The sequence below is a fragment of the Atractosteus spatula genome, chromosome 3 (genome assembly GCF_055471065.1).
Source record: "Atractosteus spatula isolate fAtrSpa1 chromosome 3, fAtrSpa1.hap1, whole genome shotgun sequence".
Taxonomy (NCBI): domain Eukaryota; kingdom Metazoa; phylum Chordata; class Actinopteri; order Semionotiformes; family Lepisosteidae; genus Atractosteus; species Atractosteus spatula.
Genome location: NC_142708.1, coordinates 4,176,588 through 4,203,684, shown reverse-complemented (window position 1 = coordinate 4,203,684; position 27,097 = coordinate 4,176,588). Strand labels below are relative to the sequence as shown.

At 37.7% G+C, this 27,097-nt stretch overlaps 2 protein-coding genes across 3 annotated transcripts in view; one reads left to right on the top strand and one right to left on the bottom strand.

Moving 5' to 3' along the window:
• Positions 1-12,020, top strand: part of rasa1a (RAS p21 protein activator (GTPase activating protein) 1a) — a 49,553-nt gene extending 37,533 nt beyond the window's left edge. The window contains exons 8-25 of one of the 2 annotated variants that reach the window (XM_088910331.1): positions 192-342; positions 1,198-1,276; positions 1,913-2,036; positions 2,222-2,378; positions 3,165-3,252; positions 3,440-3,520; positions 4,126-4,283; positions 4,598-4,674; positions 5,657-5,829; positions 6,087-6,246; positions 6,797-6,939; positions 7,301-7,416; positions 8,087-8,173; positions 8,473-8,540; positions 9,431-9,519; positions 9,654-9,731; positions 10,066-10,200; positions 11,138-12,020. In XM_088910331.1, the coding sequence (XP_088766457.1) occupies positions 192-342; positions 1,198-1,276; positions 1,913-2,036; positions 2,222-2,378; positions 3,165-3,252; positions 3,440-3,520; positions 4,126-4,283; positions 4,598-4,674; positions 5,657-5,829; positions 6,087-6,246; positions 6,797-6,939; positions 7,301-7,416; positions 8,087-8,173; positions 8,473-8,540; positions 9,431-9,519; positions 9,654-9,731; positions 10,066-10,200; positions 11,138-11,221 (2,048 nt within the window). In that variant the 3' untranslated portion in view covers positions 11,222-12,020. The remainder of the gene's footprint in view (positions 1-191; positions 343-1,197; positions 1,277-1,912; positions 2,037-2,221; positions 2,379-3,164; positions 3,253-3,439; positions 3,521-4,125; positions 4,284-4,597; positions 4,675-5,656; positions 5,830-6,086; positions 6,247-6,796; positions 6,940-7,300; positions 7,417-8,086; positions 8,174-8,472; positions 8,541-9,430; positions 9,520-9,653; positions 9,732-10,065; positions 10,201-11,137) is intronic. The other variant, XM_088910332.1, reaches the window with a different exon arrangement.
• Positions 12,021-15,898: 3,878 nt separating this feature from the next.
• On the bottom strand, positions 15,899-26,145 carry ccnh (cyclin H). The gene is made up of 10 exons (XM_088912220.1): positions 25,993-26,145; positions 25,162-25,281; positions 23,871-23,993; positions 23,426-23,499; positions 21,536-21,746; positions 20,926-21,089; positions 19,482-19,552; positions 18,654-18,762; positions 18,030-18,090; positions 15,899-16,582 (listed from the first exon to the last, which is right to left on the bottom strand). The coding sequence occupies exons 2-10, from the start codon at positions 25,276-25,278 to the stop codon at positions 16,544-16,546; spliced, it is 969 nt and encodes a 322-aa protein (XP_088768346.1). The 5' UTR covers positions 25,279-25,281; positions 25,993-26,145; the 3' UTR covers positions 15,899-16,543.
• Between the last annotated feature and the right edge of the window lie 952 nt (positions 26,146-27,097).

Here is a 27,097-nt window from a genome sequence, read left to right as displayed (position 1 = left end):
TATTATTACAGGTATTTTTAACGCTGTGAGAGAAAAATAAAAAATACTTCTTAAAAATTGAAAACAAAAATCAAACAAATGAAAGGTATTTTTGTGTTGTGTTTACAAATGAGCTAACATGTCTGTACATATGCTGATGTTATGTTCACCTTAAGTGTGACTTAGTTTTCAAATCTTTTTTTTTGCCCTAGTTGGACAAGTATGCAGTTTTCTGGTCAGACCTTCAGACAACACACCTGGTGACTATTCACTGTTCTTTCGGACCACTGAGAACATCCAGCGATTTAAAATATGTCCTACTCCAAACAATCAATTTATGATGGGAGGGAGGTACTATAACAGGTTAGTGGTATACCTACCTCAGATGTTCCTCTTATTGCTTGCCCTAATGCATGAAACACTTTCCTGTTGAACATACATATTGGGAAAGTACTGAAAACTATGTCTACAAACATCACAGAACTGTTGATGAAGTCATATGGCAAGTGATTCTGTAGCCGAAGTTAAATAGTTTGTTTTTTAACAAAAAGGATAAAAGCTAACTGCCCTTTCCACTAGGTGGACAAATTCTAAAATATACCTATACACATGCACTGCATTACATTTTCAAGAATATAATCTCATTTTAACATAGGTTTAAAGACGATTTTTGTGTTTATGCTATGATTGACCAGATTGATTTAACCACATCTCACACACCAAAATAAAAAGGAGAGTTAATATTTTGCAGCTAATGACACAGTACAGTGATCCTACCTGTTGTGTTCAAAGATTGTGTTGCCTGACATAAAAGAAAATGCTGAGTATGCAAAGTAGTAGTAAGTAAAATATAATCTTTTTTGAAGCACGTGTGTTGTTGGATTGCTTATATTTTCCATTTACGTTTTGAATGGGTTCTCACATTAGGTAAGCAAAGACAAGTTCAATCTTTTAAGGACTGGCTATTAGTGGTAAATTTTGTGTATTTGTGTACTGCTTATAGCTCGTGGGATTAAAAATATATGTAGAATATTAAAATTCGCTATACAGTAACACAAACGGTTGTTTTGTTGGGCACCCCCGCACAGTGGGAAAAACTTGCCACCATAAGTTTTGAAGTTGCCAAACTAAGAACTTCACGTCATAGAGAAGTGTCAATTAGAAGCAGGGTGGATCTGAATAATTGATTGTTCGTTGTGTTCTTATTCTTCCCCTTAGCATTGATGACATCATTGACCATTACAGAAAAGAGCAGATTGTTGAGGGTTACTACCTAAAGGATCCGGTTTCTGTGCAGGTAGGTGTTACATCCCAAGGCAACTGGTGCGAATTGTCCACCCTCTTAGATCTTTAAACAGAAGATGTCTGCTTGTGATGCATGTCAGTGGCCGTACTTTTTGGAGAATTGGAGAATATTTTTTTCTTGGCACTATGAATTTCTGGGATTCCAGGTACTCTCTAGTATTCCTAGGGTTATCATTACTTCTGTGCTTCCTTACTATCTTTTGTGTGGAATTCCTACCTCAAGAGTTCCATAGATAAACAGATTGAAGAATGGAGTAGCCAGGTTGTTTTTTGGAGGACTACCTGGTTGTCTTTGTCTAATGTAAAGGTAATTTGGATGAAGGGGACCCTTTTCTTTTCTAGTCTTGTTCTTCATTTGCAACATTGCTTACAAATAGTTGGCCTAGTGCATGTTATGTTTTTATTTTTTAACAAAACTAATTATGTTAATACTTAAGTGCCATTGTCTGCTAGATTGTAGCGGTCTTGCGGTATTGGTTAGAAATTAAATCTGCTGTTGGCAGATTGGCAGATTACACTGGATTATGATGTTAATATTAAATTATATATTTTTATTAAAGTATATTGAGAAAGCAAGGAGGTGAAAACCATATGTTTATCATTAAACAACACATTCTACCTCTCTTAGCATCAGGAACAAGTACTTTCTGACTTGGTGGATCGTGAAGAGATATACAACACTATTCGACGAAAGACAAAGGACGCATTTTATAAAAACATTGTCAAGAAAGGCTACCTCCTAATTCATAAAGGTACATTATATTTCTTAATGATGTGTCATTATTTAACTGTTCCAAATTAAAAAGAAATATAAAGTAATTAAGCTGTTTGTGTTGTAAAGTACTTTTGAGTTGATTGCTTTTAAGGTGAAATGTTTAACAGATGATAATTAGTATCATTAAGTAACATTTTTTGGATCTTGGTTCTTTTTTGACAGGCAAAGGTAAAAGGTGGAAAAATCTGTACTTCATTCTGGAGGGGAATGATGCACAACTGATCTACTTTGAAAGTGAAAAACGAGCCACCAAACCTAAAGGTTTGATTGATCTGAGTGTGTGCTCTGTGTATGGAGTCCATGACAGTCTGTTTGGCAGGTGAGGAGCTGTTCCTGCATGTTGCCATGAACTGACAAGTAAAGACTTACCTTTACTTATTTTAAGCTTCATTCGTCCTATCGAAACGTTCCTACATTGCCTCTTAATATGTGCAACATATATGGATACAGCCATCTGAGTGGGGAGCTGCATCAGCATGTGTTGGCTGCAAGGATACAAGTGAAGGTTAATTCAACATTGAAAAGTAGAAAGAAACAATATTTTGGGCAGATGAGCCCTCTTCAGATCTGAGGGAGAGAGATGAAGGCAGCAGGAATACCTTGCCTGGGAACACTAACTGTAAATGTAAAGTTCTCCTGGATAGTTTTATTTTTATATTTTATTTAAACTGACATTGATCAAAAGTCAGAAATCGATTAATCCTGTTATAGATTGTATATTGTTCCACTGCTACATTTAATCCCAATGTGGAATTAATATGGGTGGCATGCACATTTAACATTTAGGTGAAAGTATAGCTGAAATAGTTGTTTTCCTGTTGCAGATTAACATATATAAAATGTTGTCTTTTTTTTCTTTTATGTTAATATTGTAAGTCATTGGAAGTTTTAATTTCCAATTCTATTCTAAAACTTATTTTGTGTTCAATATAATATAGTGCTTAGATCTTTCACTTCTTGTGTTGTTCTGAAATTAAAAAAGAGAGGCTGTACATATTTTCTTTTGAAACGTCAGCGCTCTAAAAATCTTGCTTTTGCATCATTAATATCAACCTGTTTTTATTCCAGTTTCTAATTATGCACTTTGACTTCCCTCCTGTTTCAGGCCAAACTGTTTTCAGATTGTAGTTCAGCACTTTAGTGAGGAGCATTACATCTTCTACTTTGCGGGAGAAACTCCTGAACAAGCACAGGTACACGTGTTTGCCTTTCCTTCTAAAGCTGGTACGTTCCCGCCAGCAGCACTGCCGTTCTTCTTGCAGCCGAAAAAAAAACACCCTAATTTACAATTTTACAATTGCAAGTACAGTATATGCAAGTATATTCTTGAAAGCTTAGGATCCTGCATTTCTTTTCCTAAATTCATCCCTTTTTTTGTAGGACTGGATGAAATGTTTGCAAACGTTTTGCAGTAACCTAAGGAAACCAACACAGCCATCATCTCATAAACGTCTTCGTCAGGTACAGAACGCACAGCTAAAGATGCGAACTTGTTTGTTTACAATATGTAATAATGGAACTTGCATGTATTTAGAAGCAAAAGGCTTTTCTAGTCTTCCTTTTCAGCAAGAAATACAGAAACTGGAAAAAAAAAAATTCTGAAATGACTGCCTAGGTAATTTTTTTTTTTGTCTGCATGTTTCATCCAAAATGCATCCATTAAGAAAGTATTCCATTCTGAATGCAGATTCAAGCTGAGAAACGGATTGGATCATCACATTTTTCCATTATCTGATACAAGTGAATCCCAACAAACAATTATTATTGAATTAAGAACTCAGTTCTGTTTGGGGGGAGGGGTACTCTAATTTCAGCTTCTTTTCCTGGTGGGATAAATGTATCTTCTGTTTGTATTAATGAAGAAATCTTTATCCAATTATCAAGAAAAGCACGTCATGTTTATAGAGGCTGGATGCTTTTCATGAAAGGGTAAGTTCAGTTCCTAGAGGGAAATTAGATTTGTTCTTCTTTGGCAGTAATAGTTCAGACATTGGCTTCCTCTGTCGAGTTCAGGTGGAACATGGAGATTTGTGTTGTGAAAAGGTTTCTTTCTTTTACCTCTCCAGGTCAGCAGTTTAGTTCTTTATGTGGAAGAGGCCCACAAGCTTCCCGTAAAACACTTCACAAATCCCTACTGCAATATTTATTTGAACAGCGTGCAGGTGGCAAAAACGCATCCCAGAGAAGGGCAAAATCCTGTGTGGACAGAAGAATTCATCTTTGAGTATGCTTTTTTTTGTTGAAAACTGAAAAGTACCACGTGCTACGTTAAATGCTGAGACACTGCTAAAGAATTAAAATAATGCAGTCAGATGTTAAAGTTTAATAGTGTAATAGATTGTTCATTTTCAGACAATATTATATCTTAGAAGCTTAGTCAGCCATTCTGTTTTATTAAAATGATATAAAACATTTACCATCCTTGCATTTTAACCATAAATTCGATTATTCTTAACCTTAAACTAGTTTTAAGTGTTCGGTGGGCATTAGCTTAGTCCTTTGTCTATCTTTTCTATTTTTTATTTTTTGTTTCTTCAGTGACCTGTCCAGTGAAATCAACAGGTTTGAAATCAGCCTGAGCAATAAGACAAAAAAGAGCAAAGACCCTGATATCCGTGAGTACATACAGTTTCATAACAGACGCATATTGGAACTGGCTGTTAAGTTCATTTCCCATTATTCTAATGGGAATGAAATACTCTTTCTTTCTTGTCCTCTGCATCTGTGACCTGGTGACAGCTGGATTTCTGGCCCAGTTGAGGATGAGGACTGTTTTTCTCTGCTTGAAAAAGAAAATGTTTCTTCAATGTTATCAAATGCATAAAAATCTTCTATAAGCTGATCTTTACATTCTTTTAGTACTGCTTTTGGGGATGCAGAAGGCCTTCCTAATCACTCCAGATGCGAACAGTCCTCTAAGATCTAATCAGATTCTCTCTACTGCTCCTTAAACTGCCTCAGACTGGAGTCACAGTATGATGTGGACTTAAGGATGCAACATGATAACAAAAACATTTAAAATTCAAAAGAAGAAAATAATTCTGATGTAATGTGATATAATGTGATTCTCATAGTGTCTTAAAGTGTCCAGACCCTTGTAGTTTTCACATTTTGTTGCTTTAAAGCTTGTAGTCATAATACAGTACAAATGAATGTTATATACATAACTAACTCCACACCAGTATTAAAAAAATAATTAAGTAAATAGATAATATGAAAGTAACGTAGAAGTCACTACTGCATTATTAAACAAAACATTGCCAACATATACAGGAAAATATATAAAGAAAAGGCAAATGTGGCAAACTTGTAACCAATGAAACATCAAGCTGATTCTGCTTGGGTTTTCAGAAACCTATTCCTTTAATTCGTTCTTCTTTGAAGACTGTACACAATACAGCCTGTACACGATGAGCCTTAAAAGAAAGCAATGGAAAGGCCTGTGAAATTGTTTTGGGCCTGGATTGTCAATTAAGAACGGTTTAGAAGAATCATATATAAACAAAAGGGAGCTGTATAAATTACATCTTGAAAGTTTAGGTATTTTATTAGACAGGCAGAGTGTGGGGAATTGAAAATTTTGCTTTGTTTTTCCAGTGTTCATGCGCTGCCAGCTAAGCAAGTTGCAGAAGGGCCAAATGATAGATGAGTGGTTTCCTCTGAGCTCAAACGTTCCTCTCAAGGGCATTGAGCCCGGCTCGCTCCGTGTCAGAGCAAGGTATTCGGTGGAGAAGATCATGCCAGAGGAAGAGTATGAAGATTTCAAGCAGGTAAGATGAAGTCCATGCTTGTCTTCAGACCTCTTTATCTCTGGAAAACGCATAACCAAATATGCGTAACGGTATTCTCGATGTCGAAGTTATAGGTGGAATTAGAGACGAGTAGCAATCTGTAGGGTTAGTAACAGCACAGTAGTGGGAAGTGCAAGGTCTTTAGTATAAAAATACAGTCATAAACAAAGGATCAAATCGCAAATGTTTGAAATAAAAGCATCATTTATCTCTCTCCTCATCTGAATCTCGTTCAGCTCATACTGCAGAAGGAATTCCATGCAATCTATGCTCTGGCTCACGTCTGTGGACAGGACCGGACTTTGCTGGCTAGTATTTTACTGAGGATATTTCGGCACGAGAAGGCAGAAGCGCCACTTCTGAGAACACTAAACGACAGGGAAATAAGCATGGAGGGTATGTTTCACGTAGTTCAACTGAATTATACCTTCTGAGCAATGACTAAAATAGAGGTAATTTTTACAGTGTAAATTGCATCATTCTTTTATATATGCCAATGGCTGAATTTTCTAACTTGTCAATATTGACATCTTTGCACCTTTGCCGTCTGGAACAAACTACCCAGCCATGTTGTTGAAGCCGATACCCCATTTTTCAAAACACAGCTGGATGATTTCCTGGGGTCGGTTAGCTATTAACTACCAAACAGCTGGATGAGCCCAGTGGCCTTCTCTTGTCTGCACCCTGTCTTGTGTTCTTTTAACTTTCTGGAAGACAGAGCATGCTGGGAAGAGCATGTGGTGTTTTTGCAGGCAGGATTAGGGTTCAGACTGACCCAAGTCCACCTCCACTGGCTGATTATCAGTTGTCAGGCATGGCTTCAGCCGTCAAGTAGGTTGTTTCATTTCACCAGCAGTATGGCTGTACAGAGTATCCAGGTTCACGACCTTGAATGTGATGACACGGAAGAGGGCCGTGTTAATTTTCCCCCTTGTTCTTACTCTAGATGAAGCCACAACGCTCTTCCGTGCCACCACTCTCGCAAGCACGCTTATGGAGCAGTACATGAAAGCTACAGCCACGCCTTTTGTCCACCACGCACTCAAGGATACCATACTGAAAATAATGGAGAGCAAGCAGTCATGTGAGGTACAGCCACATCATCAGCTTTTCATTGACAAAGTTACTTTTCGCTGTGCATGAAAACAGCAGTAGGAAAAAAATATGTAATCAGTATTTTATGCCACGCATTTTTTTCAATTTTCTGCCCTGAGGATTTGAAGGCAGCATTGTCTTTTCACCACAGGACCTGACAGGCTTGATCTCATATTCTGTGGTTAATCGTGCCACTCTGCAAAACACCACCTGATGGGAGCGCTCTGTTGGGATTTGTTAGCCCTTTTTAAAACGTTCTTATTTGAAACCATTTTTTCCCCCATTTTCCGGACGTGGGTGTTGGTCATGCAGGATTAGGAAAGTTAATGTTAAGGTACACCTTTTCACTCTTCAGCTGAATCCTTCCAAACTGGAGAAGAATGAAGATGTGAGCATTAACTTGATACACCTCTTGAACATCCTTTCAGAGCTTGTTGAAAAGATATTCATGGCTGCAGAGATTCTTCCACCGTAAGTAGATGGTTTACTTTGGAACAAATTAAGAAAAGCTTTAATTTCTGATTTTTTTTCTTTCTTTAGTCTTTATAAAATCATATCTTTCAAGCCTGAGAGGAGAACCAGCATGTCAGTATTTTTTATTTCTACTATTTTTGTTGTGGTATCCGCCTCAGGCAAGTAAAATACAGTATATCAAGACCTAAATACCCTTGAATTAATGTTGACATTCTGCACTTAAACCTCATAGTCATTGTTTCATTTCAAATCCAATGTGCTGGAGTACAGAGCCAAAACAACAGACATTGTGTCACTGTCCAAATATTTACAAACGGCACTGTACATGATTGTAACGTTTTAAGAAACATTTTAATAAACTTTTTTGTTGTTTTCCCTGTTCTTCATCTCCACATTTCCTGTTTTAGCCTCAGTTTTAAAATGCATCATCAAAGTATCTCTTGTGCAGCAAACACTTAGAACATGTTTTTTAGAAGAGTTTAACAGATCAGGATGGCATGTAGCTTTCACAAGGTAAGTGGTTAGCTTCTCTGGTCTCTCCGGTTTAGGTTCCGTGTTTGCTGAATATTGAAAGAACCAATAAGCAATACTGTTTCAATTTTAAGATTAATTAGACTTGTTGATACAGTATCTATAAGAATAATGCCATTTTTTGTTTTTTTTGTAGGACCTTAAGATTCATTTACGGATGTTTACAAAAATCTGTGCAACAGAAATGGCCAAAAAATACAACAATGAGGACCAGAGTTGTAAGGTAAGCAATATTTTTCTGATTGTGTACTTTAGAAGCTTATTCATAAAAACGACTTCATGAATTTACTGCTGCTTTCTTTCTAATTATACTTGTCCTTTCCAAGTTAAACGTCATAGTGTTAAGATGCACAGAATAGGGTATAACGGGGGGGAAAAAACCTTTTTTGTGGAAAATTACTATTTTTCATCTACTAAAATGCTTGTCATATTTCCTCATTACTCATTATTGAAAAGTAATAATATTACAGTAGTGTGTTATATGCATTTTTGACATTTCTGGTTTCTCTCTGTATTTTAAAGTGGGTTTGTCTTCCTGCGGCTGATTTGTCCTGCAATCCTTAACCCAAGGATGTTTAATATCATTACAGGTATGTTAATTGACGTTTTAATATCACAGTACAGTTATAAGGTGACTAAATAGAATGTATTAAAAAAAATATTTTTCTGACCAAATTGTACTCCGGACATTTGCCCAAGTTTCAAATAATGCCAGTCTTGCATTTTGAATTACAACGAAATGTCATTTTCTTACATAGTTCTGCATTAATGTTATGTGTGCCTGTCTCATATAAAAGCAAAAGAGGAATTAAGACTAAGAAATAAGGTTGTGTGTATGAAGTTGACATTCTCACCTGTGCAACAATTTTACAGCATGATTAGGCATCAAAGGTAATCTTTTCATTAAATAGGTTCCACTGACATGTTAACTCTGGACTCAGATTGTAGTGATCCGAGTTCAAATCTTGGCGGAACCTATCAGTGTTGTGGGAGTGTGGAACAAGCTACCCAGCCACATCATTAAAGCCAATACACTTCTTTTTTTTCAAGACACGGCTGTTTAAGATCCTTGGATCAATTAGCTACTAACTACCAAACGGGCTGATGGGCTTCCTCGCATTTGGACCCATGCTTGTTTTCAGAGATCAGACCACGTCCCCCTGGCAGCTCTGAGTTTGGAAGGCAGGCTCAAATGAAAGGCTTGATTGATGCTTACTGGCTCGAGTCATTCAGGAATCACCCAGCTGTATTTGGTCTTTACGTTTTCCCTTTACTGCTGCCCCCATCCCAAACTCTATAGAGATTATTGACAAGTTTTTTTCCTGGCTTTTTGAAGAGCTTAGGAATGAAATTCATATATGTCAATATAATGAAAATGTCAGTTTTTCATCACTTGCATAGTGCTCCATTTATGGTTGATAAACCCACAAATTAAAAGCTCGAGGCATGCGTCTCTGACTTGCTGTTTCTGTTTTTGCAGATCCTCCTTCTTCCACAGCAGGCAGAACTCTCACTCTCATCGCCAAGTCTGTGCAGAACCTGGCAAACCTGGTGGAGTTTGGTGCCAAGGTAAAGGGTTACATTGCTACAGATGGTGTTTTCATGCGCTGGTTGCCAGATTGTTATTGCATATATATGTATTCAAATAGTGTTGCATTTTCTAAACACTGGGGTATTTTGAATATGAAATGCTTGTTTTTTAGGAGCCTTACATGGAAGGAGTGAATCCATTCATTAAGCACAACAAGCATCGAATGATTATGTTCTTGGATGAACTTGGGGTTAGTAGTGTTTCAGAGGATTTCTGGTTGTTGTTTTTATTTTTACTCTTCAGATGCCAACATTTGATAAGAGTTGCAGACGTTCTCCCAAACTCTTAAAAAAACTGGTCTAAGAGGTGAAACAAATTTAAGTTTTACAAGGTTGATTTCAGTTTACAAGTACTATAAAGCTAGACTAATTTGTTTCTTGCACTTACGTAGTAAAAGGAGATCTGGTGATATGTTTTTTTTGTAAGTCATGACATGGTTTATCATAAATGTGTCATAAGAGATTAACAACAGACATTGAATTGATCAGGGAGACTTCATAAAACTGAATGATCTTGCTTTGCAGAATGTTCCTGATCTTCCAGACACTACAGAGCACTTTAGAACTGACATGTCTCGGGATCTGGCTGCCTTGCATGAGATCTGCGTGACTCATTCAGATGAGCTTCGCACCCTTAGCAATGAGCGTGGTGCACAACAGGTAAGACCCTCTGAATCGTAAGGACATTGTAATGACCCTGTGTCACTTTAAAGTGAATATCAGGAAAGGTACAATACCTTCTATGGAGATGTTCAAATTAAAAGGTTATTTTTCTGACAGCCAGGTCTTCATGCATTGGACTCTTTTTTCTGGGTCTACCTCAAAACAGTTCTTTTTCTTGCCCAAAGTATCTTGGGAGGCTAAGAATTGGAGTGGAGTTCAGCATCTCATCTTTATAATATACAGTGCCCTCCAAAAGTATTGGGACAGCAAAGTCAAAACCGTTATTTTTGCTTTAGTCGAGCAGTTTGCATTTGTGATCAGGAGATTAATATAAATAATGATAAGTACAATAGAACAGTAAGATGTTCACCAATGCACGGGGGCTTTCTCCAACATGACGTGATGCGAGGAATTTAAGAGCTTATGGAAAATTAGGGATAAGGGAACGCAGCTGTGCAAAGTCCCGTATTGACACTGTAAGTCTGACTTCTTGCACATTAGTGATATTTTAACTATTCAAGATTTCAGTTCTGAATATTGCTGGGGTGTCATGTCGCACAGCTGACAACAATATATGCAAAACAACCTACATGGAGCAGTTAGTAAAGAGCAAGTTTGAAGTTAAAACGGTTTTGGGATTAGTGATCAGGGTGAGTTTTTAACTGCTTATAAGACTGCTCAAAACTCAATGGCTGAGAAGTTAATTGCTGCTTGTTTCATAATTAGCACCCAGTTTTATTGTTATTAACTGGGAATCAGTCTTCCAAAAGGTACTGTAAAGGTACAATATGTCAAATGACAAACACCAAAAACAGATTGCTTAAGTATATTAAGGATAATGCATCAGTTTAAAACGAAACTTAGAAAGTTGAGTGCAGCATTGAATATTTGCAGGTGGAAAAGTGACATTTCTCAATTCATACTTGTTTTTCAGCATGTCCTGAAAAAGCTCTTGGCAATCGCAGAACTCCTTCTTCAAAAGCAGAAGCAGTATTCGATGTCCAATAGTAACAGGTAGTAGCCTTTCCAGGGAGTTAGACATGGGACCCAGCATGCTCCACCTCCACCCAGCTCTTCCTGTAGTGCACCTCTGCCATACTTCCAGTGCCATGTGAACTATGCAACCAATCCAGACGCGACCTGGCTGACTGCACCAGTGACTTTTAAGCTGTATGCATGGGAAGTTTTTCCTTGCAATTTTTTCACTTTTCATCAAAGTCCCTTGGCGGGTACATAATTCTCCCTTGAAAAGGAGGAAAGGAGTTGTTTGAAACTAAGAAGACTTGAGCGTTTCTTAACACAAGTTTGCCAAAGTGTATCCCTATGTCTGTTGGACTTGAAGAATGTCAACTGACATGAAGAAACAACAGTGACCATTTTCTTATAACTGGATTACAGGCTAAAATACTTTTTTATACTGTAATTTGTGACTGATTTCTATCGTTAATACATTATATACAAAAGCGCTGAAACCAGATCATTCCTGTCTAATTGGATTGTGTAGTTTGTTTCAACTTTATGGTTTAGATAGGAAAGGTTTCTAGCTGTGATGTTTTTTTTTTATATCTGAAAATAAATTCTCTTGCTGGAATCATGAGTATAAAGAATTACGTTGAATATGCTTCTTTTTTGAAATTGTACTAATTTTGTTTTTGATTGTTTGGTTCAGTCTTCCTTGAAGTTCCTAAATACCAGACAACACATAATCAAAAAACATAAAAAAGACTTTGTACGTAAAATGTTTACAGCATTAAGATTTTTGAATAGTACAGATTGTATCAGAAATGCATGCACTTATTAAACTCTTTTGTAAAGTAGTCACTGAGTCGGTTTTTCTTAAGAATACTGAAAGAATGAAGAATACGTGCACACTCAAGATGCCCCTTGTGGATGACATTTTGATGATATTCTTAATGAGATCCAGTGAAAAATGTGAATATAACCTTTAAAAAAGTTCCGCTGATCTTAACCTACGGGAAACACCCGAGGTCACCCAACAGATTAATCGCATTCAGATAATGGATTGGAGTTGATATCTATATAAATATGATCAATTATATATGAATAATTTGTCAAGGTATTTAAGATAGTTGGGGGTGTTGGTAAATTCTCTGCCTTTTTCCTCATGTACTGGAACTGACTGTTTTACTCAGGGGGTCGGATGTACAGTACATGCAGTGCTGGGCATTGACCTTGAGCTGGTGTGTTTTTATTAGGATGGCTCTAACTGAATTTGTATTGTGTAACTTTGTTATGGTAGCTTACGTGACTTGGCTTATACTTTGAAGGTGTACAAGGATTTCTGTGGATTAATTCAGAATCAAGCGTCTCCCTGTGTATGTACACAGTTGCAAGGAAATAAAAGTCAAAGATGGAATGAACACAAGCAGAAGGAATTTAATAATTGCAGGAATGCAGCACGTAAACAGCAGTAGATTAATTGCATACAGCAATTAACAGTGGTACAAGGAGATACATTTAGTAATTCTCCAATATGCTTTCTCTCAGCACTTCTTATATACCATCCTGTCCAAGGACTTGCGAAAAGATTAATTGATTCAAAGATTAATCAGTGTTGCTGTGAAGATCAGACCAACGGGACAAATTAATCTCTTTCCCTTGTAACAAAGTGCATCTCTTTACATTGCTTACATTGTGCACGTTCCAAATATACTGTACATAAACAGTTAACCTAAGAGTATCTTTCTGAGAGTCAAAGCAAAGTTGATATCTTTAAGTATGAATCCCCCTACATATCTTTTTGAAAAGCTACCCATATCAACAATGCTTTTCTTACACCTCTTTGGGTTTGGGCTAATAATTGAGGGATGTATTTTAATGTTTATGGAAGATAGTAGCTACACTCCATTATGTGGAATTGATACTGACTTCAGCTGTTTCCACATGCTGAAGATTTTCTGAATTTTTTTAAAGGTCTTTGCGACAATAAATGAGGAAAAGAAATGGGAGGGCTAGGCAGGTCATCTGACTGACCAAGACAACCTTGGTATTTTCATGAGGCTGGTAAGGAAACCACTGATGGTACTTAGAAATACACATACCTGAAAAGAAGGGTGAGAGAAACCAACGCAGAGATGTAAAGTTGGGAAAGGTAGAGGAAAAGAGAAAGCCCTGAGGAAAAATCCCTGAGAGAGAGCCTAGCCAGCCCGCTTCCCAGAGAAAAACTGAGCTGTCACACTTAGTCTTTTTCCCAGTACTTTTTGCCTCTGGTTTGTGGTTGAAAGGTATCTGACTCCTTAACTAATTGAATTACCTAAAGGCTTGCCTGAGACTGTCCCTTTCTTGGTCTATTAAACTTCTATAAAAACACTGAGTGCACCCACTTAGAATAATGTGTAAAAGTTTGGCTTTTTAAAAAAAAAAACTGACAGTTTTGAGAATAAACTCTGCTCCAAGCAGGATATAAAGTGAGATGTGCTAGGGCAAGTGGTTATGTAGAAGTAGTACACAATAGTAGACAACTGCTGTTGTCAGAGCTGTAAAACATGCTAGCGGTTGGCCTGTTGATCATGTTAAGTGGAAATTCACTACACAATGAGTGATATGGGCCATCTAAGGTCACTGATGCATTACATTTTTGAGAACCCAACTGAGAGCTGTTCAAAGCCATATTAAATGAAATTCAGATTTAAGCTGGACAGTGTCGGTCATTACTGGAAGATGTGGAATATCTTTTCTGCAGGACCAGTGACAGCCCTTCCTATTTTCCTCTCACTGTGCAAAGGACATCTGATGCGCATGAACTTCTTAGCAGGTTGGAGGTACTCTGGAAAGAGCGATAAAGCAGAAGCCATTTGAAATGGGAAGTTTGCTTGTAGCACAGTCGCAGGACAGGAAATTAAATGGTTCACAACTCTGTAAAAAGATTAAAACTGATCTGCCTTACAAGTGAGTCTAGTACTGAAGTGTTACTGCTTGCTGAAACAGTACAATTAGATAATATTAGTTAACATCACTGTGCCGCTGAAGTAAAGCCTTTCCAAGACGCAAGAACATGACAGTATCAAACTGCATGCACAATGCAGAACAGGTACAAACATGTCTGCCTGTCTGCCACAGCAACAATGTCCTTCCTGATAGCACCATGGGGAGGAACATTTCCAGTAAGTTTCAAATGCCAATCAATACACATCACTCATCAGCAAAGAGAAATGCAATGGCATCACTACCAGATATTGTTAGAGATTTGTGATGAATATAGTAGAAGTCAGAAAGACCCAAGAATGATCTAGCTGCACTAGACTGGTGCTCTATTTTTTCAGACTCTTAGCAGCTGTGATCCACGTACTTGTTTCCTGTAGTCTTTTTCTTTTTGGGCAAGTTATATGCATCCTTGCTGCTTAGTGTACTGTATATGCTTTAAGAATATGAGTATTTTGCTTTTTCCTGAATATTGTGCCATACACAGTTTAAACAGAGAAACAGATTACTTGTGTATTATCTTCTTTGCAAAAGGTTCCAAGGTTGTTCTTAGCAGCAAAAACTGATTAACTCATGTCATATAACAAAGATACTTGTGAATGTATCGATATTTCCTTAGTATGCAGAGAAAAGTTATTGAAACCAAACTGAAACCAGCTCTTGAACCAAAGAGCTGATCGTTGACTTCAGGAGACAGGAAAAGTCCACTCCCCCCATCTACATCGAAGGGTCTGTGGTGGAGATGGTGAATAACTTAAAATTCCTAGGTGCTCACATCTCTAAGGACCTCACATGGGCACTCAACACCTCCAGTCTCATCAAGAAGGCACAACAGCGGCTGTACTTCCTGAAAGGCTGAAGAAAATCCGCCTGCATCCACAGATCCTCACCAACTTCTACAGATGGACGGTAGAGAGCATACTGACCAGCTGCATCACAGTCTGGTACGGCAACTGCACCGCATCCGACCACAAGGCACTGCAGCGGGTGGTCAAAACTGCCCAACACATCATCGGCAGTGCCTTACCATCCATCCAGGAAATCTACAACACCAGGAGTCTGAAAAAAGCCACCAAAATGATGTCTGACCCCACTCACCCCAGTCATAACTTGTTTGTTCCCCTACCATCTAGTAGAAGGTTCCGGACGCTCCAGTTGCACACAACTAGACTGCAAAATAGCTTCTTCCCCAGAGACGTCAAGCTGGTGACGCCCCCACTCCCTCCCATCATGCTATGATCTCTCCTCACTTCTTCCTGTACCCACAATGGCTGTACTCCAACACCACTACATACACGACAACTGAATGTAAGCCGAAATTGTACTTAAAACTGTATTAGTTGTAATATTAATCACCGTATTATTTTTGCACTGTTCCCTGAATTACTTTTGCACTGTTTTTGTCCTGTTGTATTCTTTTCTCTGTATGCGTATTTGCAGTTTTTGATTACACTGTTATGTTATTACACTGTTATTGTGTTACTGTCTATTGTCTTGTCTTCTGTTCTATTTATATACTGCACCTGAGTAATGAGAAACACTTTTCACTATACTATTCACCTGTGTAAGTATAATGACAAATAAAGTTGAATTGAATTGAAACTAGAATGTTACATTATCACATTTCTGTTTGAAATTTCTGTACTTCACCTACAGATTTCTTGGATTTGAAAAAGGAATACATTACTTCTGATCTTCCCCCCTTGTTTTTGAGTTGAGGTGATTACAAGGACACAATTAATTCAGATAAAACTTTTAACTTTGTTGTTAATTTAATACATTATCAAACAAAAGTAAAATCTCTATACTGCAAAGCAGTAAATATGGGAAACAGTCTCTTTGCTATAATTTCTTAAAATTCAATTACTATATTTTGTATATAGGAGGCAAACTACAAGATGTTATAATTATGAAACTCAAATCATGTTAACATACATAGCATGTATATCATTTCCCTTTATGCTGAAGAAAGCTTGATAATGCTTCACAACATCTATAATCATTATAACATTTCCAGCTGATACTGTTAACCAGAGTGTGAAGCCTACTTATAGCACTGCAAAAAGAAAAGCTATAAACAAGTGTGCTTTAAGTAAGCACCACTAAAGAGCTCATACAGGTCTTCCAGTACTATAAAGAAAAATGTATAAAAATTTATTAATAATATTGAAAAAAACATGAAAAAAGTTACATCCTTTCTTGGCAGAAGTACAATTTTAAACACCAAAAATAAAACTGCCGTTTTGGTGACTACTTCTGCCAGTGCTTTACAAAAGCATTTCTTATTCCCACAGATGCAGGTTATTTACCACTGTACATTAATGTCAAGTCCTCAAGATGTTGAACTCTCCAGTCCATATATACTTGGAAGGTAAATGTTTAAAAGGAGGCCCATCTCTTAAAGAGAATCCATAAATTCCTCATCTGTCCACTCCTCCTGGAAACAACAGACAGATTGTATTATTTGTAGGTTCATTTACAAAAACACAGAAGACAAAATACTGTAGTAATTATCAACAATCATAAACATTCAATAAGAAGTCATCAGTGCTGGAGTACTACACAATTAGCATTTTTCAGAACAGTGTCCAACCTTATTGTATAAGAAGGCGTTACTCTATCATAACGTTGAGCTGAAAAAGGATCATTCTCTAGGGATACTGCACTGTCTCAGTAACACCACCAATATTCTGGACACTAGAGAAACCAAGTCCCACATTCAAGAGTGGTCTGAACATATAACCCTCCACTGGATGGACGATAGCCAATACTGCATAGATGTAATGCAAGATTCTGGAACTGTGTTGCTTATTTTGGCTTTCCCGTTTTGGAATAACCCAAAAGACAAGCTAATTTCAATGAAAAATCAAACAGATAGTAATCTATCTAGATACACAAATTCAAAAGCGGATTTATATGATAAAGACAGTGCTACACACATCAATACGAGCCAACGGGAAACATTTTTCAATCGTGCAAATTTTCTAACATTATACAACACATCTATGAAGTGGTTAAAACTACGAGCCTTTAAAAAAAAAATTTTTTTTGAAATGGAGAACAAAGCTGTCTTCTGAGCCAAGCAGATGCCTAGAAATAACTTTTTTAATTGGTCCACGTTCGCATTCCTCCCGCGTTCGCTTCAAATCTTTCCGGATTTATGAATTTCCAAATGACTGATTTTGGAATCATTATTTGTACCGCCTACTCGAGAGCGTGAAGACCTGTAGGCAGGCTCCTCCAAACCACTCACATTCAAGCCACTGGTCTTTTAACACATCACAGGCAGCCCAGCCCTGTACAGGCGGTTCAGCGCCACCTGGAGGACGGATGTGTCCCTCACCTCTCCTGCAAACGGCAAGCCTGCAGTTTGTTTGTGAGGAGTCAAGACAGAGTCCTCACTGCCTATACACACCCAGGCACCTGGATCACAGAGCATAGCCTGCACTGTGGCAAAAACCTTCACTGGCTGGGAGACCAGTGTGTGAAATAATACCCTCGATATTGCGATGTGTGTCATATACTGCACACAACACTCTTTGCTACCTGATACAGATTGAATCTACGAAAGCCTATTGTCACATGTTTTATTGAGAGCATTTGGGAACAGAACTGCAAGGATTTTAAAATTGATGTACACAGCACTGTGGTTTACAGACCGCAGTCACCACGGCTCGTTAAGCAATAAGGAAATCTTGCTTAATGGGGAAATCAGGGTTTTCAGACATCTGCTTTTACAAAATGCAGCAACCAACATTGTCTTTTAATATTTTTTTAAATATCGATAAAAAGGCACTTGCTCTAGATATTTATGAAGGAGCAGGTAACTTGCGGTGTACGCAGTAACAGTAGATTGGGTGCTGTTTGAGTAATTCAGCACTTACCTCTTCAACATGTTTTTCTTTTGCCACATGGCCATCCTCTTCATATCCTTTTCTTTTTTTTCTGAGAACCAAAAAAGCAACAGATGCTTATTGTTCTGCAACCGGTTTCTGGTTTCTTTGAATGGAATGAAAGCAACTTCATTTTAACACCTTTTGCAAGAAGAAGCCGCAAATCGACAGGAGACAAGTGTATCTGAATCACACTTGTAACCAGAACAGTTGTCTGGAGGAATGGTGACAAATCCTCCTGTAGAAATATCAGAAATTCACAGCACACTACAGCAGGCATCTTGTCAATATGATCAGAGCCATCGTCAGAAAGTTACGCAATACTAATGACTGTGGTGCAAATAAGCCTTCATAAAACGTCATAAAAAAGTCATAAAAAAATGACTTTGCTCTGTGCAAAGCTATTGAGAAAACATCTTGATTTGTTTTCAACAGGACACATTATCCAATATGTAGATCTATCAGGTTTCAAACTGCAACAGGGGTTTGAGTAAATCTGAGATGTGTCAAATCACTTTGCGTGTGTGTAAAAGGAACACAGGCCTACACATCAGCTACTGAGATATGCCCCCTCATGACCAGAAAAAGAAGAAACACATAAGTCGATATACTTACGAGTTTGTGCTCATTACAAATTCAGCATGGATCTTCTCTAGCTTCTGCTTAAGAACATTGACCTCTTCTGTTTTGGGGGGTTCATATTTCTTTACCAGGCTTTTAATACCTTTCAACAGAGAAAAACAACTTGCAAATTTAAAGATTCTAAGTTGTCAACAAAGCCTGACGATTCATTTATCACAAACAGGTTTTTGTTTTAAAGGGGGGCTGTATTATTTGATATAAGTAAAAAAAAATCAAACCACATTAATTACACAGAACATAAATTGAAAAAAGCTGTAGCTGTAGATTTCAATATCAATAATTTCCATTTATAAGGCTACTTTAAAAAAAATGATATATGACAGAGTTAAACTTCCATAATATAGTTCCAATTTTACTGATGGGGGCTGGACTGTCCATGCTTAAGGAGATTATGCCTAATTTCAACAACTATCACTTTTAAAACCTCTTAATGTGAAAGTCAAAGTCTTGACTGGATTAAATGTTGCCCTCTAGTGGTAAAAGCGAAATAGGAGCTAAATGTTTTGAAATCACCGACAAACCACAATGAGTTTAATTTCCACAGAGGAAACCCTGTATCTTCCAGCAGTCTTTTCATGCAAAACGAAAAAATAAGGTGATGGGCTACCAAAGAACATCTGATCTCTGCCAAAACAGACTTTCATATAAGGACAGATATCAGAGTTGTATATTATTTCTTACATTTAACAATACCATAGAAAAACAAACATAAGAGGAAAAAAAAGACTATAAAGTTCCTTTAAATCCTAGGGTTTATGGCCTATCATAATTCTTGCGTTATTACTCTTTAGGCTTACTTACGTCTCATTGAATCTATCAGCTGCAAACGTTTTTCCTTGTCATCCTTTAATCCCATACATTCAGAAAGATAACTGAAATGAGAAGGGTTAAATATTAATGATCTATACCTGCAGAAGTATTAAATCATACCCATCGACATTTCCTGCAAGATTAAATTTTATGAATGAACATTTCATGAGCATGGCATGTATGTCAAAGGCCTCTGTCATACCAACTCTTGCCACACACCATACCACAAGGTACAGTAACTATCTTACTGGATCATTTCTAGCGGATTTCTCTACTTGTAAGATTTGCTCCATGTGCAGGATTTTCTTGTGTGAAAGAGATGCTGTACAGACACCTGTTGTTGCCACTGAGAATCTGACAGCCAGGCTGAACAAGCAGACTGTTGTCTCATATATAGGAAGTCTGCAGGAAGGATCACAGGTTAACTGTAAATCTATTGATACTAAAACATGTGCTTCTCCAATACCATGCAGGCTACACAGAGAGGGTTTTTATTTAATCTAAAAGGATGTTTGTGGACAATCACATGAAGGTCTCATAGGGAGAAAATCCCTCTGCCAGTCTGATCTCCGGGAGCTCTCTTTGTTATGAGATAAACCTCTGTCAAATCTTCACTGAACTGAACTGTGACTCCTTACATTACAATGGTTTGTCCAATTTCACAGAAAACGTGGCTGAAGCGAAAATTTCTTTCAGAATGTGTCTTGCCACAGAGAATCTACAGATGCCACCCTTTTAATTGACCCCAGCTGATTTTCTGTTTTTACAACCTGCCTACACTCACACAGAACTTCAGCATCAGCACTTACATTTAACTTCACTTAACAGAGACATGCCACAACTGCATGTATCACATTTTCCCATTTATCCCTTGAGTTGTTTTGTGTTGCTGCTGTTTTTAAATTTCCTGCTGTGGTTGGATGCCCAGCGTCTATGAAGAAAATGCGAATCTGAGGTGAAGTTGAAGAGTCATGTGACTCCAGGAGAACAGAAGCTGTACAGAAGAGAGCTTACCTACCTGTGAGAGAGAGGCTAAAACTGAACACTTCTATATTTTAAATATCTAAAAATATAAATTCACGAGCTATTAAATTTGTTAGCAGGAACTTGTTTATCCTGCCCATTTTTGATTCCAACTGGAGTTGAAGTGAGATCATAAAAATTAGGGAGAGGAAGAAGAAAATGCTACTCTTCATGACATGAAAGATCTCCCACAGATCTTTCCACTAAGTGCTAGACAGCCGCAGCTGTAAAACATAGATCCCAAACGCTTGTAACTTTTTAAAAATTATTTTAAAAGATTTTAGAAAGAAACTTAGCGCCGTTTCTGTTTGACCCCAGGCAACAGGCCTTGTCAGCGAACACTCATAATGTAAGTACTGCATGAAGTGCAGTGCCCTTGGCCAATAGTCAGAGCTCAGACTAATGGAACAACCTCTCCATATTCAGGTCAGCCCGGGAAGCGCTATTCATAACAGCTGTCAGGGCCATCTGTGATGGAGGAAACAGCAGGCCAGCGTCTGTCATAGTGGCTCGGTTCAGAAAGTCATCGGCTGCCTTCCTGAAAACCTCTGGGTTTTCTATAGCTGGGTATCTTGTCTGGAAAAACCAAAATGACAAAACATTACACCCTTCAAACCACCTGCCCTGCACGCATGGGGAATGTTTTAAGCATCATTAATTACAGGTTGTATGCAGACTTGCTTTCTTCGCAAGTCTGGTTGCAAGGGGTTCTAAAGGTTTTAGGTAGCTGATGCAGGCAGGGTGTTTTCCTTTGACCGACACACTGTACATTGTGTACCTCTGGGTAAAGCTTGTGTATGGATCCAATTTGTTCTGAACTCACATCTGCGTTTTCTCCCCCATGGGGTAGGGGCTGAAAGTGTGGTTGAAAAGAATTACGAATTTGTCCTCTAACCCCCTGTTAAAAGTGTTGATTATTGCTTAAGTGAATACAATAGAATTAATACAATTTAATACAATAAATACAATTTGCTGAGCAATATCAATATGATTGATATAATTTCGTTAGGTTTTTGCCTTACCTTTATATCAATCAGAAATCCTTCCAAGGGTCTGTAAGGATTGTGGACAACAAGATGAAAATTTAGCTGCCGAATGAGCAGCAGCTCATATTCCAGGATCTGTTCCAGTGCCTTCTCCTGGCCTGCAGCGTTTTCCCGGAGATTGCCAACGAACTGGGAACTTGAGACGTTGAACTCATCCACTTTGCAAGCCAGGTACACACAGGTTAGCCTGGGCGTACAAAATGCAAAAGATCACTGAGATACGCACTGCACACATAGGAATGAAGGATGGTGTTGAGACCTTATCATCTTTCCCACTATTTTAAGCTAAAACCTGTGTTACCCGAGTCCAAAATGTTTATTTTAAGCACAGAATAGGACACTCTAGATGTACACATATAAAGTCACTTTCCCAGCAGACCAGGAAAGACTTACAGGAATGTCAGTGGCAGGAACTGAAATGATCAACATGGATAATGGCTCCTGTTTGTTGGAGCACCTACTGTACAAGAGGAAATGGCTGTACAGATCTGGTCTTTTCAAACAACCAAGAGTGCAGCAAAACAGAGGTGAGAGAACCATTAGGGACCCGAGATCATAAAATGGTGAGCTTTGAAGTGTATGAAACTGTACCGATTGCGTCCACGGTAAAGGTTTACAATTTTTGTAAAGCAGACTTTGAAAGAACAAAAGCTTAAGAGACGTAAAATGGGATCAGATAGATATGAAACCTGCAGAAAAAGAATGGGAACATTTTAAACAGATTCTGCATGACGCCCAAAAATGAGGTTACAACACTATCACAAATAATTCAACAAACCCATTGAGATAAATACAGGGAAAAGAAAAGTGTTTTATTAAATTAAGAACAGAAAAGGACTGCAAGTAAAGTTAAAAAAGGATATTATATATAATATACTCTATGTATCCCTTACTGTTGTTGGAATGGTAGGAGGCAATTCTTTACTCAAAGTATTAAGTGAGTATGGAACATGCTACCCATTCATGTTGTGAAGCCCAAATCCTAGCTTCTTTCAAGAAACGGCTGTATGAGATCATCCTATTAATTAGCTACTAACTACCAAACAAGCTAGATTAAAGGGAACTGCAGTCTCAATTTCTTGGACCAGTTATCAAATCTCGGTAACACAATAAATTCACTGACGTTATGGAAAACATTTACAAATTTAGAATTAAGCACGAAATCGTAAACTTTGGGAAAATACTGTAAGTCGCCATGCTGTCACAAACTCACATTCGAGTTCCCATGAATTGCGACGAGATGCAGCCCTTCCTGCTCACTAGTCACCGTAACGATTAATGCAATGTGATGTACGAGTGAATAAATACAGGTTGTGCAGCAGACATTTCGCTGCAGAAATGCTCCAACGTGCAGAGTTAACAAGTAGTATTTGTTGGCAAAACCATCCCAAAATTGAAATCAATATTTCTACTGGATTAAAAGAGATGTATTCACAAGCCTGCTTGTATATAATGTCACAGGGATGCACACGTCACAGGGCGTTTTGCTGCCTCGTTCTGAATGGCAGGACATGGCCCTGTGCAGACCTGGACATTTAGTCTACTTTATTACGTAAATTGGAAGTTTTACAAGTTACTGTGTACATTTGACTTTATTCTGCTTTGAAATGCACTCATCAGTGCTGATCTTTTCTAACCCTGAAATATGAAAACAGCGTTGCAGTTACCCTTAATGATTTTTCTGTATTTTTTTTCTTGTGAAAAACATCTCCTATAAAGCATCACGTTTTCCATCATTATCTTTAAGCATGAGACTTTCATATCTAATTTAAAATATACGAAACAATGTAGTTTACAGTTGATGCGATATCTACTTATTACAAATTGTTGAACAATACTATATAAGGACAAATCCAAAGTACTCACATGATTATCCTTGGATGGTACTCCATTACTGAATTATTCAAGTAAAATCTCCTGAAATACATACTTGCTGTGCCCTAAGGACAAAAAATGAAAGCAATTATCATCTCTTAATATACAGAAATGGTTTTATTAAAAAACTTTCCCTACAGACACTGTTATTAAGACGTTACAGATTAAAATCTTTAGTCACCTGCTGCATTGCTAATTTATATCACACCTTAAATATTAAGTTTGTCAAAGTTAATGAACAAAATCTGAAACTTTAAAACAAGCTACTTGCTGGGCTGCAACACCATTTTAATATAAAATTCTAACCCTATATGTTTTTTTTAAATATCTTCACTGCAGCTGTACTTCAATACAATAATTCAGACCTCTACTATGGGTACTGTTAGCTGAAGTACTACAGTATATTACATGGGAGTTTGGAATATGTAGGAATTACCACAACAGATTTTGGCATTGCTGGCTTAAAAAATGCACAGAAGTCCAGAAGCCTCTTCTCATAATGCTTAAATATCACATCTTCCTCCTTGGGATCCAGAAATAAGGATTCATTTATTCCAGCCTACAGACAAAACAGGACACAGATTTACAGTAGAAAGACACTGGGTAATACAAATCAATTTGCCATTACATAGAACCTAAATCCACACGTGCTGTGCCTTCAGCATCAATGAAGTACATTCTTCAAGCAGACCACAATGACATTGTTTTGCAGATACCTGCAGCATCATCTTCACCAAGACCATAACAGGCCTTTATTTAACCAGTTAATGCAGCTGAGAACAAATTCTAATTCATAATAACCTGAAAACAAGCTTATCGCATCACAGAAAAAGAAAGTGAAAGAAAGAAAATACTCAATGATTACTGACAGGTCAAATCTGTGATAAGAAGTGCAAATATCAGGCAGAAAACATTCAATCATACAACCAGAGATGGTCGTGGTTTGTAGTTTCAGCTTGCTCTGCAGATTGTTCCACTTATGCAGAGGAAAACTGAATCAACCTGTGAGGATCTATCCTGACCTGAACACAGGCACACATTGGCTATCTTGTGCAGGCTTAACTGACGTCTTTAAGATTAATGAATTTAAAAAAAACTTTACTGAGTACAGCAGGTATGTTCTTTGTATTTTCATCATATTGTGGTATCATATTGAGTCCAAAACACCCAATGTAGGACTCATGGTACTGAGACTTTGGGACACGACATGACTCAAGCTGTACCATGTGGAGAGAGAGAGGTATTTCTCTGAGGACATAAAGATCAATGTCAACGACCAGCTGCAGCTGGTCATAACTAGAGCAATCGTGAGGAAAGTACAGTACTTTGCTCTTGGACGAAGATAATTACAATACATTGTAATGACACGTATTGAAAACCCTCAAAGACATTGACAAATTCAACTTAGCAGATTTCTTCAGAATGAATAGTGAACCACAAAGCAGAGAGAAGATGTGGAAAACTATGTGGAAGCGCATTTACACCAAAAACAGTAGGAACTTCTTTACCTTCGTTAGCTCCATAGACTGTGGGAGTACAGAATAAGCTACGGTTAATAAAGCCAATACTTTGAACTAACCTGTTTGTTCCTTACGAGCTCTTTAAACAGCTGGGACTTAATGATGCCATACAATGCTCTACAAAGATACTAAATTTGCCACAGGTGTTGGTGAGTTTATTTCAACAATATAATCAGATTCATTTAATATACAAAAATGCATTTTTACCTTTCCACTCGCTGTGACCTTTGATACGAATTTCTTATTGGCTTGATATCTCAGCTTGTCCATCGTTTCTTCATTCTGGAAAGTCCAGTACTTTTTCTGAGAGCTGTTGTGATACATTTCCTATAAGGTATATTAACACAGTAGGCAACAAGGATACGATGGAGATCGAGAAACAAATGGCAGAACAATTTTTGACTCCAGCTTTGTAAAGGAGTATCTAAAGGCAGACAATCACGGACTTAAACTTGAGAAGGTGTGTTGTTCATCACTACAGTACGTCGTTAAGGAAATAATGGCGTATCTTATTCCTTTTAATTTACTTAAACTGAGAACTGTAAGTAAAGTCCGTTAACATTTTAACTGATGTGTTCTTCCTGGTAGCCCTTGCAGACCAATAAAAACATGAAGCTTATTGACCGCTTCTCACCAAATAGCAAGAGTACAGAACTCTAAAAATATTTCAATGCCTAGATTGAAGGCATGTCAAAAAAGACCTTTTAAAACAAAAAGCCCCAAAAGGACAACTATTCAATGTTATCAGTTCTGCTGTACAAATTAATACATGTTATCATTGCATTATATATAATTATTAATTCAACAAAGGTATCGTGTCCTACGTACTGGATCACTGCGATGTTAGTACTACATTTTCATATGCATCGCTTAAAACCTTAAATTTTAATAACAATAAGCCTTATCAAAACAATGCAATTATAAATCATGCGGGGAGTTCATTTCAGGAAAAACACTACAGTGCATTAATTTCCGAAGACGAGAATCTTTTATCTACTTTGCTTTCGTAGCTATAGTTAAAAATCCAAAAGCATTTACCTTTTATAACTGTATCAAAGGCGACGTGAACTTTGATTTGCGCTTCCTTTTTTAACTAACAAAAATATCAGTATAATGTTTCTAGTATAAAAAAACTCAGCAACTAAACTACATCAAACCTAGAAAAACTCCCACTACTCGTCAGGCACAACTAAGGGCAACTTTGGGTCCTTCCATTTATGATGACGTAGTTCAGTAGTACCGTAGAAATCCGAGTACAGCCGCACACCCACCTGCGCTACAAAATACTGTATCTTACGTTGTTTATGCTGAAGAATGGGTTCTAATGTGTTGTTTAATCATGTTACAGATTTTATATTAACATATCTGGAGAGTTAACATTATTTTTATGTTACTTATCTGCTACTTAGCTTAGTTTTACCTAGATATGGAGATTTCCTGGATATGGAGATAGTGGCTGGGTGAAATGTTTAGTGTTGAACAACGAATAGGTGGTGATTCCTTACACAAAGGGTTGTGGGGATCTGGAACAAGCTGTCCAGCCCCGTTATCAAAGCTGATACCCTGGCTTCTGTAAAGAAACGGGTGAACTTTTCAGTCGGTTAGCTGCTGAAAACCAAATGAGCTAGAGAAAATGAATGTCCCACTGTTATAGCCTTATGAAATGCGAAATGGAGATTATAACAGCATGTGATGAAGAGTGACATATACAGTTAAAACTCAGTATATTATTAGACATAATTTCCATTTCATGCATTTTATCTAGACTGTAGTATTAGTGCAAAACCTTCTATTTTAAGGTTGTTGACACTACACTGCAGGGTATCATAGTTCCAAATACCAATTCAGTTATTCTCAATATACAGAGCATACTCCTGACCTGTACTGCGCTGTCCCATTTTGTGAAATTACTTAAAAGGGGGTGGCATGGTAGTGCAGTGGTTAGAATTGCTGCCTCTCTGCACCGGGGCCCTGCGGTGCTGTCTGTGTGGAGTTTGTATGTTCTCTGCTTGTTCGCGTGGGTTTCCTCTGGGCGCTCTGGTTTCTTCCCACAAGTCCAAAAACATACTGGTAGGTTAATATGCATCTGGGAAAACAGGCCCTGGTGTGAGTGTGTGTGTCTTTGTGCCAGTGGGCCCACTGA